This window comes from Propithecus coquereli, unplaced genomic scaffold, assembly GCF_000956105.1.
Source record: "Propithecus coquereli isolate 6110/MARCELLA unplaced genomic scaffold, Pcoq_1.0 Scaffold304, whole genome shotgun sequence".
NCBI lineage: Eukaryota > Metazoa > Chordata > Mammalia > Primates > Indriidae > Propithecus > Propithecus coquereli.
Window position 1 is genome coordinate 1,106,612 of NW_012148664.1, and position 11,645 is coordinate 1,118,256.

An 11,645-nucleotide genomic window follows, 5' to 3' on the forward strand; every position below is an offset into this window, starting at 1 on the left:
GGACTGTGACAACCTACCAGTTAATCACACTGAATGGATGGCTCACTTGACTGGAAACTGAATACAGTGGCTTTTTTCACCCTGAAGTATTAAACTCAGCCTAGATCTAGGGCAACGGAAAGATGTTACCTTCGGAAACGTTGGTATCCAATTCCTTCCTGATACTGTTGCGAGCTGCATTCTTCTTGGCACTCTGACCAGGGCAAAGATCAGAGTGACATGCAGTCTTCCATTTCACCTCCCCTCAATGTACCCTGGGGGTGGGGGACCCAGGTGAGAAGCGTGGGATGATATTATTGTCTGGTTTGTGCTTAGGACACACTGAGCGTTGTTAACCAAGCCTGCTCCACAAACATCAGTTGTTTAAAGAACTACAAAGGATGAGGACGTGGGCACGTTCCCAACTAAAGAATGGTTTGTTACCAATTAACCAGGCTCAAAAAAATCCCAGACAAGGAAAAGACAGAGCTATGGAGACAGTAAAAAGATCAGCAGTGATAGCCAGGGGTGGGGGTCGGGGGACAGGATGAACTGGCAGAGCACAGAGGGTTTTTAGGGCAGTGACACTACTCTGTATGGTACTATAATGGTGGATACATGTCATCACGCATTTGTCCAAACCCATAGGATGTACAACACAAAGGGTGAACTCTGTGTAAACTACGAACTTTGGGTGATAATGATGTGTCAAAGCAGGTTCATTGACTGTAACAGTTGTACCACTCTGGTGGGGGATGTGGATAATAGGGCTAGCTATGCATGCGGTAGGGCAGCAAGTGTATGGAAAATCTCTGTGCCTTCTCTTCAGTTTTGCTATAAACCTAAAACTGCTCTAAAAATATAAAAGTCTTAAAAAAAAAAAAATCCCAGACAACTAATCCTGGAATTCTCCACTCCCCTATAATGGTTTAAAAAGAAAAAAAGTCTGTTGGAAAACACTCCCCAGAAGAGAAAAATTTTGTCAGTTTCTTGTTCCTTTCATCTCTTACCAAGCAATGCCAGAAAGCACCATTCTCTTAACACTTAACAAAAAACAAACCTTAAGATGTCTATAAAGCTTGAAATTGACAGGAAATACCCAAGGAAACTCCCCTCAGAGATTGCAGTAATCTATCTTTCTGTGCCCTAGAGTGTGCTGAGGGAAGGAGCAATCCCAGGACTTAGTCAGGCATTACAGTCTGAAATTTCTGGTCTTTATTTGTCCATCATTCGGCCCGATTGCAAAACATTTTCTCTGGAATTTCTTAAGAAAAGTGAGCAGTAATTTTTACTTTATTGTGACACTCTGAATTTAAACAAAAGACAATGACACTAAACACTTAAAACTCAAACTCATCCCTTTGAGATACATCTAATACGAACTTCAGCCAAGGCTCTGCAAGAGGCTAACATCAGACACTACCCAGCTCTTGTTCAACTGCCTGAAATTTCCTTCCACGAAATGTGGACTACATAGAAAAGAGGGGAAAGGAGATAGAAAATGTTTTAACTGGAACACGCTGTGCAAGTCTGAGACTTTCTATTAGGAGAGGATGACACTTGTGACTATATTTCATATGCATCAGGAACTTCCTGTCTTTTGTTTGTCTCCAAATCGTCCTACATTTACCTTGAAAAGTTTTCCTAGACAACCTCCGAAGTTAAACAAACGTTCTGCCAAATAAGAAACAAGTATCTTCAAAACTGCATCTTTCAACACACCACAGAAGAACCGTGCCCCTCTCTCCACTTACCTGGGAAAGCGTGTGGATTGGGCGACCCTCTCTTAAGGCACTTAGAACAGAGAATGTGCACAGTGTAGTGCAGTCCAGGCCATTCCTGAAGTAGGACATTCAGTTCCTCCACCAAGGGGGTTATGGCTTGCCACGCGGTCCATATATTTGGTAATGAAGCATGGCTGGCAATGGACAGGGTGTCTGGCTGCAGGACCCCCTTGGCAGGTCTGTAACTCACCACCACAGGAACCTTCCCTCTGTAAGCAAAGATCTGAAATTTACCATCCGACCTGTGCACCACGTGGCTGTTGATCTGGACACTGTAGCGTGCAAACAACCCCGGTGGAAAGGTAAAGGGGAAGCTGTATTCGATCTGCAACTGCTCAGCCACAAAAGACTGCCCGGCCAGGTTGGTCCCGTTAATCCAGGCCTCTGCATGGGGCACCTCGTTCTGCACATAGCATGGGAATTTGTACCAGGCGGTGGACCCATTCAAAGGCTTGCCCTTGGGTTTATTGAGGCAGTAACAGAGTCCCATCTTTTCCAGCAGTTCCAGGAGCAGCTGCAAGTCCTGCTGGGCCTGGACATGAGGCTTAAGCAGCAACCGAATGACATGGGCTGGCAAGAGCCCATGCAGCAGAAAGCCCTCCACATAATGATGGAGCTGGGTGGCCCGGAGCAGGTCCTGGCTAGGGGTGGACAGCGCCATGGTGGTCGAGCTTTCCCCCTCTCCCTCGCCCTCTCCACTGGTCCCTAGGAGCAGCTTATGCAGCAGCAAGGAAGCATCCCTCTGGAAAAAGACATTGAGGATGTCGATGAGGCGGGTGAGGTTGTGGAAGACGTGCTCCTTGAGGGCCGGGCTGTCCTCAAAGTAGAGCAGCTTGCCGCTCTCATGCAGGTAGGAAAGGGCGCTTTGCAGCCGGTCCTCGGTCAGACCCGCCTGCAGGCCCAGGCGCGCGGAGTCCCACCAGCTTAGCCAAAGTCGCTGTGCCTGAGGTGGCTGGAAATGCAGTTCTTCCAACACCTGCCAGGATCGAGGCAGTACTCGATGCAAGTTGGGGAAGATCTCTCGGTGCTCTGCTACCGAGAGCAGCTTGTCCCGCAGGCGCTGCAACTGGCGGGGGTCCCTGCAGCTAACAGGCAACACCGGGGAGAGGATCTGCAGCCGGTGGTTGAGCAGGTATTGAAAATGGGCCTTGCGCCGCCGAAGGTTCTTGTCTGAGACGCCGTAGTAGGCCGCGTGGGGGCTGGCCGAGCGCAGCTCGAAGTCCCGGGCCAGCGCCTCGTCCACCACCCGGGCCAGGCGGCTCAGCCCCTCGGCGTCGTGCTTCTCCTGCAGGGCGATCTGGCGGTGAATGTCCAGACACTTCTCCTCCAGCTCTCGCTCCCCGCACAGGTCTGTGTGCGTGCCCACGATGCACACCACGGCGTGGGGCACCCGCGCCCCCACCCGACGCAAGAAGGAGCCCACGGCGCTGGGAAAGCGGCGTGGCTCATAGGTGGCCAAGTTGACCACCAGCACATACAGGGCCCCTGGGGAGAGGAAGAAGGGCTGGATCACCTCGTAACTTTCATCACCAGCTAAGTCGTACACGATGAACCGCAGGCCCCGGGAGGCATCAGCCGTCCAGCTGGTCACTTCGATGCCTTTGCTCACAGGCGCAGGTGAAGGTGGGAAGCTCTGCTCCTTGTCCCCTGCTCCTTGGCCGCCCTCCACTCTGTCCTCAGTGAGGCAGTGGCGGAGCAAGGTCTTTCCTGCAGCCTTATGGCCCATCAGGAGCAGCTTGAGGCGGGGCTGCACGGCCGGCTGGGAGTGGGCCAGCTCCTTCTGGTAGGCCGCGATGTAGGGGATCCCCTTCATACAGACCTCGTAGGGGGGCTGGATCAGTGGGTTGTCCTTGATCTTCCACAAGCCCACCCGGGAGAGCTGGCCGAAGTTGTCGGGCAGCACGGCGATCTGGTTCCCTTGCAGCACGAGCTCCTCCAGGCCGGTCAGCTCCACGATGGAGTCCGGCAGGTAGCGGATGCGGTTGTTATCCAGCCACAGGGTGAGGAGCCGGCCCAGGCCCGCGATGAGGGATGGCACCGAGGTGAGCTGGTTGCGGCTAAGGTAGAGCTCCTCCAGGCCAGCCAGGGGAAGCAGCGCGGCAGGGAACTCCTCAAAGAGGTTGGAGGAGAGATTGAGCATTTTGAGCCGCTGCAGGCGGCTGAACTGGGCGGGCAGAGCCTGCAGCCCGTTGTTGTCGAGCATGAGGCTCTCCAAACTGGCCAGCTCGCAGAAGCCGGCGGGCAGCGTGCCAAGCTCGGCCCCGCTCAGCCAGAGGATCTTGAGGGCACTCAGGGCACTGATATCCTCAGGTAGGCCCCGCAGCCGGTTACTGGACACGTCCAGCTCCTCCAGGGCCGGCAGCTGCAGCAGCTGCCGGGGGAAGGCAGTAAGCTGGTTGTGGTCCACGTCGAGGGTGCGCAGGCGGGAGAGGCAGGAGAGGGAGTCGGGCAGGTGCGCCAGCCGGTTGAAGCTGACGTCCAGCTCCTCCAGGTGGGCGAGGGCGCCCAGCTGGGCGGGCAGGGCGGGCAGCTGGTTGTGGCTGAGGTTGAGCTTGCGCAGCTCCCTCAGGGCACTCACCACCTCCGCGCCCAGGGCGATCAGCCGGTTGTGGCTGAGGTTGAGCTTGCGCAGCTCCCTCAGGGCACTCACCACCTCCGCGCCCAGGGCGATCAGCCGGTTGTGGCTGACGTCCAGCTCGGTGAGGTGGTGGCCGAGCTCGGCCACCGCCGGGGGCAGCCGGGCGAAGCGGTTCCTGCGCAGGATCAGGACGCGCAGGCTGCCCAGCGCGGACCCCAGCCCGTCGGGCACCTCCTCCAGTCCGTTGTTCCCCAGGTTCAGCACCTCAATGTCCCCGATGTTGGCCGGCAGCACGAGCAGAGGGGCATCGGGGGACTCGAGCGGGTCGGCTCCGGCCCCAGGGCAACCCCCGGCCGCGCTGAGCGTGAGCTGGCGCAGGTTGCTCCGCAGCTTCCTGGCTCGCAGGGCGGCGTCCCGCCACAGCCTCACCGTCTTCAGGTTGCCACTGTCCTTCCCTGCCATGGCGGGGCCCCGGGCCGACACCGTCGCACGGGCGCGGGAGCCCGCAGCTACATGCCGCCCTGCCCGGGCCGGCGCCCGGCTCCCGGGCCCTCTCGCTCCCGCGCCTGCCCGCCCACCAGCCCTCCGGCGGCCGCGGGTCCTAGCGCAGCCGGCGGCCGGGCGCCCGCAGCTGGGGGGCGGCGGCGGCGACGCGAGCGGCTCTGGGGGGCGCCGAGCGCGCGGCGCGGGGGGAGGCGGCGGCCGGCGCGGGGTGCAGCTCGCATGCTCCCTCCTCGCGGGCCATGGGCGCGCCGCGCCGCGGAGGATGCTGCTCCTCCTCCCGCTCCGCCCGCCTCGGCGCCCGACTCCGGCCCCGCTACCCTCGCAGCCGCGGCCCCGCGGCTGGCAGCGTCATCGCTCCCGCGAGCTCCGGGAGGAGGGCGGCGCGGAGCCCGGCGGCGGGCATGCTGCGGGCGCAAGGCCGGGGCGCGGCCGCGGGGAGGGGGCGGCGGCGCCTCCTTGTCTCCGCTTCCCGGGGCTCGGGCGGGAGCGCGAGCGCCGCGTCCCCGGCGCTGGGAGGGCGCGATCGGGAAGCGGCAGCGCCGCCCGCCCGAGCGGCCACCACGTGACCGGCGGAGGCGCCGCGTGTTCCCGGCACCGCCCCGGAGGCGGGGGCTGCGGGAGGACGCGGTGCGGGGCCCGGGCACCGGGCCGGGTGCGGGCCGCGGCGTGGACCGCGGGGGACCAGCGGGCCGCCCGCCCTCGGTGTCTATCCGGGGCTCCGGGGCTCTCGGGGTTGGGTCGCCTGCGCCTGGCCCTTTGTCGGTCCCGGGTCTCTAAGGATTTTTTTCCGCCTTCCCTAACGTGCCGGATCCACTAGCTTCCCTTCGTCACCCTTTTTACCCGTCTCTCTGCCTACATCCACACTGGCATGGAACTGGCAGAATTCGGGGCCTGGGTGTCATCCTAGGAGCTTAGGACGGGAGTGTGGATGAACAAAGGAGAATGGCAGGCGACCATTCATTCATTTGGTAAATATTCATGGAGGCCCTATTTTGTACCAGACCTACCAGAACAGACGCTTTCAGCCCCCCTGGGGAAAGGCTTTGAGCAGGCACCTCGCCAGCCTAATGAGGTGGGGGCAACGCAAGGTGTTTTATCTGGGCCGTCCCATTTATCGTCAAAACAACCCCATGGAACAAATACCACACGCCCAATAGCACAGTACCTGTTGCTCCGTGGATTCAAGAAAAGGGCAGCTGTTTCAGCCAAAATTCACAGCCCAGTGCTCAAGTTTAAGGCTTATTTTTCCTCCCGCTGTGAGTAAAAGTTTCTTTGAGGCCACACCTACACAAAGTCCTTAATATCTTCCGAATTCAGGAAAGCCTGGAAACCTATCAAGACTCTGATGTCATCTCCATCATTGCCTCCAGGTTGGTTGTGAAGGAAGCAAATAGTTTTCAGGGACCCAGGACTGAATTTAATCGGTTCAAATTGCCCGCGGTACCCCCGCCTATCCACCATCCCTCCCAGAGATAGTCAGAATTTTACAAGAAATATTTTAAGTTATCTAGGTTGACGTTAGGAGAAAACGGGCTCGAACATAAGCGGCTTCCCAGTCGTCCAGCAAGGTGAGGAGTAGAGCCAGGTCTGCTAACTCCCCACGTGGAGTTTATTCCCCTAAGTGCATCACCCTGATTCACAGCTGTTCCCAATTCCTCCATCCTTCAGCTCCTTCTAACACAAACCTGACCCCGGCCTGGGTAGGAGACCAGAGAAGGCATCAGCTCCCTACTCCACCTTAGATGGTTAAGCTGAAGTCCTAAAGTGGTTTGATTTACATCTAAATAACATGCACTAAACCATTCCCTTTTAGAAGCCATCGGAAAATTATACTTCCATTTTAAATGTCTTTTGAAAACCATACTCTTCCTTTGTCAGGAGATAATCTGTAATTTGCTTTATCTGATAAAAAAAAAAAAAAGAACTGAAGGCTAGGGCCTCTCAGCCCACACTCAAGCCCAAAAGCCAGGTGCAAATGAGTTGGCTGGGCAGGAACAATTTTTTCTGCTGGGTACGTGCTAGAGTGGTCAACATAGTAGGAAGCCTTGTCCCTGAGTTCTTTGAAAGTCACTGTGCTAAAAACTAGACAGTCAAATCAGGACAACTCAATGATGAAATAAAACTCCAGGAAAAGAAGTTGTGTTCAGTATGGCTCTTAAACCCAGGCAAGAAAAACTCTTGCCTTGGGCACCCAATCTGACCCCCTTCTTGCCGTGCCAAATCCCTGTGGCTAAGTTTCTGAAGGGCCCCCTCCACCTTCTAGAACACGCTTGGTGTAAAGGACCCTGAATTCTCAGTGCAAACAGCGTCAAGCCTTATTGGAGAGTGTGGGGAAGTCTTTCATAGTCATTCAAAAGGAATTGCTGTTGTGCACATCCCTAGGCCTGGCAGGTGTGCACGAAGCTCAGCCTTATCTGTGTGCCCACACAGCTCCTCTCTGTGTTGGGCGGAAGCCAGGTTAGGCTGAGAAGGGGTGTGGGTGTGCCACATTTGTTAGCCTGATGTAGCACATTTAAATATTTAGTCATGTAGCATATGGGCCTCTCTTTGTACCCTTGCTCCAGACCCTTCAAAGGATAGGGGTGGCCCTGCAAATAGTAAGGTTTTCCTAAAATCAATCAATCAATCAATCAATCAATCACAGTTTGGAGAAGAAGGACTCTAAATAGTGGAAGTTTCCTTGCCTTAGATATTTATTCAACGTCATGGACCTAATCTGTAAACTTTCCAAAACCTTTTCGATTTAGGCTTTTTAATTTATCCTGTCTTTCTTATTTTTACTTGGACTGTTTTCTCTTTAGCTGTTACCTTATGATGTCAATAACATTCCATGGACACTGGCTTTCTCCCAGAGTCCTGACCCTCTGCAAGGGCACAGAGTTGTTTAGGGGAGCAGAAAAGTGCATGGGAAAAGGCTGTGTCTTGAGCTAGGCTTAAATGTGTGACTGGGTAGAGGGAAGGATCTGGATAAATGGATAAATGTCTCGGCATATAAGTATCTACCAGGAACAGTCTGAACACAGGGGGCAGAGGTTTGCTCTTACCCCTTGCTAACACTAACAACAAGCCCCACATAAGCATTCATCCCTGGTTTCTTTTGCTCTGTCTTTAACATTCTCAACTTCCCTCCATCTTGACAGATTTCTCTCTTGACCATGCTAACCTAGCTACTGTCTCATTGCCTTACTTCCTTTCCCTGACAGATATCTTACAGAAGTGGTCTAAGGCTGGGCTTGTTCCCCCCACCCGCCTACACCATCGCTCCTTGGGCCCAGGAATTCTGTTTCCATCCCACCCTGCCATCAGCCTTGACCTTCCATTGTTGGAAGTGTTAAACAACTTCCTTTGGAAACTTTCTCTTTTCTTGGCCCATAGGATGTTTGGTGTCACTTCAAGGTTTGCTTTTCAAAAAGAGCCCTATAAAGGCTAATTATTCCCTTCTAGGGATCAAGTTTGCCATTAGGATAAGTGCTACCAAATGAACCACTACAACTACATGGCAAACTGGCCATGATTTGCCTAGATAGGGACGGCTTCTTAAGAGAGCATTTAGTCATTATGCGTTTTCTACTTATATTTATATTATTATATTTCTATTAAAGATGCACAGTTTATAAAAATCATATGAGTATCTTTTTCCACTGAACTTTAATTTTATCAATCACAACTTAATCAAGACTTTATTTTAAGGTGACCCAATGTCCCAATGTGCACATCACTGAGGGGTTTCCCAGGTAGTAGACAGTTTGTGCTGAACACCAGGGCAATCCTAGGAAACTAGTAGTTAGTTAACCTACTTGATCTTTAAAAGGAGCCCTTTATCTTGCTCTCTCTTTAGCCTTGAGCAGTTCAGAAAGCACAACTTCCAGAAAACATGGCATTTTTACTTGCTTCAGCTGCTTCAGGCTTTCAAAATAGTTCTGATTTCATTTACTTAGCTGTTCCCTAACTCAGAGGATAGGACATTCATGGGCTGGAGGTTCTAACTAACTTTGGAGTGTGGAAACTACCTATCTGGTCTTATGAGAAAATTTGGCGATCTCTTAACCCTTCCATGCAAATGAGCCCCAGGGCTGGGCTACCACAGTTCATGAGAAAATGAGCTTAGTTCTCTCCTTGAAGTCTGGGGATGCTGAGCAGTGTGCTACCTTTATCATCAAACAGGAGAAAAGGCTTCCCATAGTTCTCCTTTCTTGTAATTTTAGCCAGGCTTTTGCTTTAAATAAACAATTATAACAATGTTTCCTCCTATCTGGCTAAAGGTGACTAAATCTCACTTTTGTGATTTTAATTAGGCCACATCCTTCTTGGCTTGGCTTTGTAGGAGATAAAAGTAGAGGAAATCAAGGGAAAAACAGAAAGAGGAAGAGGAAGAGATGTGCCTCTAAAAGGTGTTAGGGTGGTCCAAAGAAGGGGATTAGAAATAAAGCCTTAAAAATTGACATTGAACAGTTTCGCCAAAGAGAGTCTTGGAGGTCATGTCATCTGAACCTCTGATACCGCATATCACTCACTGAGGTATCCAAGAATAATCACCAGTCATAACAGCTAACATGCATGAAAGCTTTTCTATGCACCCAACCCAGGCACTGTGCGTGTGCTTCTCATGCAGTATTTCCTCTCATCTTCACAACAGCCCTGAGTAGTAGGTTCTATTGTTACCCTCATTTTACACATGGAGAAAAATGAAGGCAGAGCTATTGAGTAGCAAAATCCACTCAAGACAGAATGCAAAACTCATGTAGTTAATCACGGTGCTGATTCTGGGAGTTGGGGGATGGGTCAGGAGGATGGAGGGGAATGGTTCTTAGTTTACTGAGAGCAGATTGTGTATTTTAAGTTGTGGAGAAAAGGTACCAGCTGGAGGCAGGGCTAACACCCAATCTTCAGTGGAAATTGAACTGTACTCTTACGAAATTAAAGAATGGCATATGGGGCAATCAAAAGCTCTGAACAAACGGTATCCCCAAACTACAAAAATTGGGCTTAATATCTGTTATTAAATGTCACTGCAGGAAACCAACAGAATTTCTATGAGAGTTGTAGATCAGTTGTGTTTGATTTGTCAGTTTTAGACAGAAGGGGTTTAATATCAGTGTCCATAAAATCTATACTTCAATTAGAGGGCATTTAAGACTTTTTGTTTTGATAAGGGCATTAAAAGAAGATGGAAGACTAATTTATCAAGCTGAGATTAGGTACAAAGAATCTGACATGTTTTGTGTGGGTTTAAAAAGATTTTAAACATACCTCACCCCTCTTTCCCAAATTTAATGAATCTGGGTTGGACTCACCATCTGATTAGAATGCAAGGCAGTTCATATCAGCAGTGGCTAAGAAGCCTGAGAATTGTCACTTAACTACAACTAGGGAACGTGAAAAGTGTGCTCAAGACACCAACTCCTCCAGAGAGCAAAGGCAAAATTGTACCAATGCATCTTGTTTTTTCTTTCCCTTGCACGACAGAAAACGCATTTATCTTGGAATGGGCAACATTAAATTTAAACATTGGATCTCTTTGTGTTTCCAGGTCAAGTGGGAACACATATGCTTCCTACTAAGGAAAATAAACTGCAATGTATTTTTAGCATCCGTTGAAAGTACTTTCAGCTGAAGATATTCCACAGGATCCAGGCCGGTTCACTGCAGGCCAAAGGATTTGCCGCAGTGCCACCTGGAATTCCAGAACTTTCCCTGGGGGTCTATAAGTAGCAATGTGCCCTCCCCTCTTCACCCACCCCCACCCCCTGCCATGCCCACCATTCTCAGTCCCAATCCTGGAGCAAACATCTTCTTTCTGAGAAAAGGAGAATTAGTCCAGTGAAAGATAAATGGAAAACATCTGTGTGAAATGGTTATGACAAATGAAGCTAACCATAGCGTACTTGGCACTTTGAAATGAGGCGTGTCCAGGAGGAGGGAACAGGGAGAATGGGTTGCAGAGAGGATGCTCTGCCTCCACCCCTACTCCCCCAAACCCAACATACCACCACCAACCTATTGCTCAACGTGAGCCTTGGACAGGGAGCCACTCTATGGTGGGGCTTTGTGAAGGATGCCTATTTGGTGGCTTTGTGAAAGGGAGAACAAGGCACCCCTCTCCGCAGACCTAGAGTCAGTGAAGCCCCGGTGGTTTCAGCTTCCACTCCCTCCCTCCGAGGGTGGCAGTGCACGAGCCGTGCTGCCCTGGGAGTGGAATTGTGTTACTAGTGTGAAGTTTTAATGAGATTTGAGCACAGTGAGACAAATGGTTTAAGACTCTGCTTCTGTCCATACAGTTTTGAAAAATATTTTCCATTAAAAAAAATAAATGTGCTTAGCACCCAGCTTTTAAATAAATGATGCAGAGATATTGGGCCCTTCTTTTTGAACATTGTAGTTCTAAAACTTTTTAAAAGTCTACAATGATATAACATGTATCATAAAGCATAGCATCAAAATTATAAAGTCCTCCCAAATGAGTATAATTTTGATGATTATTATTATAAAATCATGTATTTATTAAAAGAAAGAGAATTTCAAGTCACTTGCAGAAATCGAAAAAATTAAAATGATTTTTTAAATTAAAAAAAAAGGAAGCTAAAGTTACCATGTATGGGTTCCCTAATAACTTATAACTCTTGCAGCAAAAATAGTTTCTGTTTACTTTTTGTAAAACAAAACAGAGAAAACCTAATTCCCTATCCACTCCTAATGTCATCCTATGAAATTCCTTGAAATAATGTATGTAACTATAAGGGAATGTGGTGTGTTATAACAGAAGCATCACAGTTGGTCATAACTTCATTATTGATCCAACA

General features: G+C 50.8%; 1 protein-coding gene across 1 annotated transcript in view; it reads right to left on the minus strand.

Annotated features, from left to right (window-relative positions):
• Window positions 1-4,930, minus strand: part of MFHAS1 (malignant fibrous histiocytoma amplified sequence 1) — a 100,128-nt gene extending 95,198 nt beyond the window's left edge. Inside the window, exons 1-2 of the mRNA XM_012649833.1 lie at window positions 4,417-4,930; window positions 1,734-4,344 (exon numbers count right to left, since the gene is read on the minus strand). Of these exons, the coding sequence (XP_012505287.1) occupies window positions 1,734-4,344; window positions 4,417-4,803 (2,998 nt within the window). The 5' untranslated portion in view covers window positions 4,804-4,930. The remainder of the gene's footprint in view (window positions 1-1,733; window positions 4,345-4,416) is intronic.
• Window positions 4,931-11,645: the final 6,715 nt, after the last annotated feature.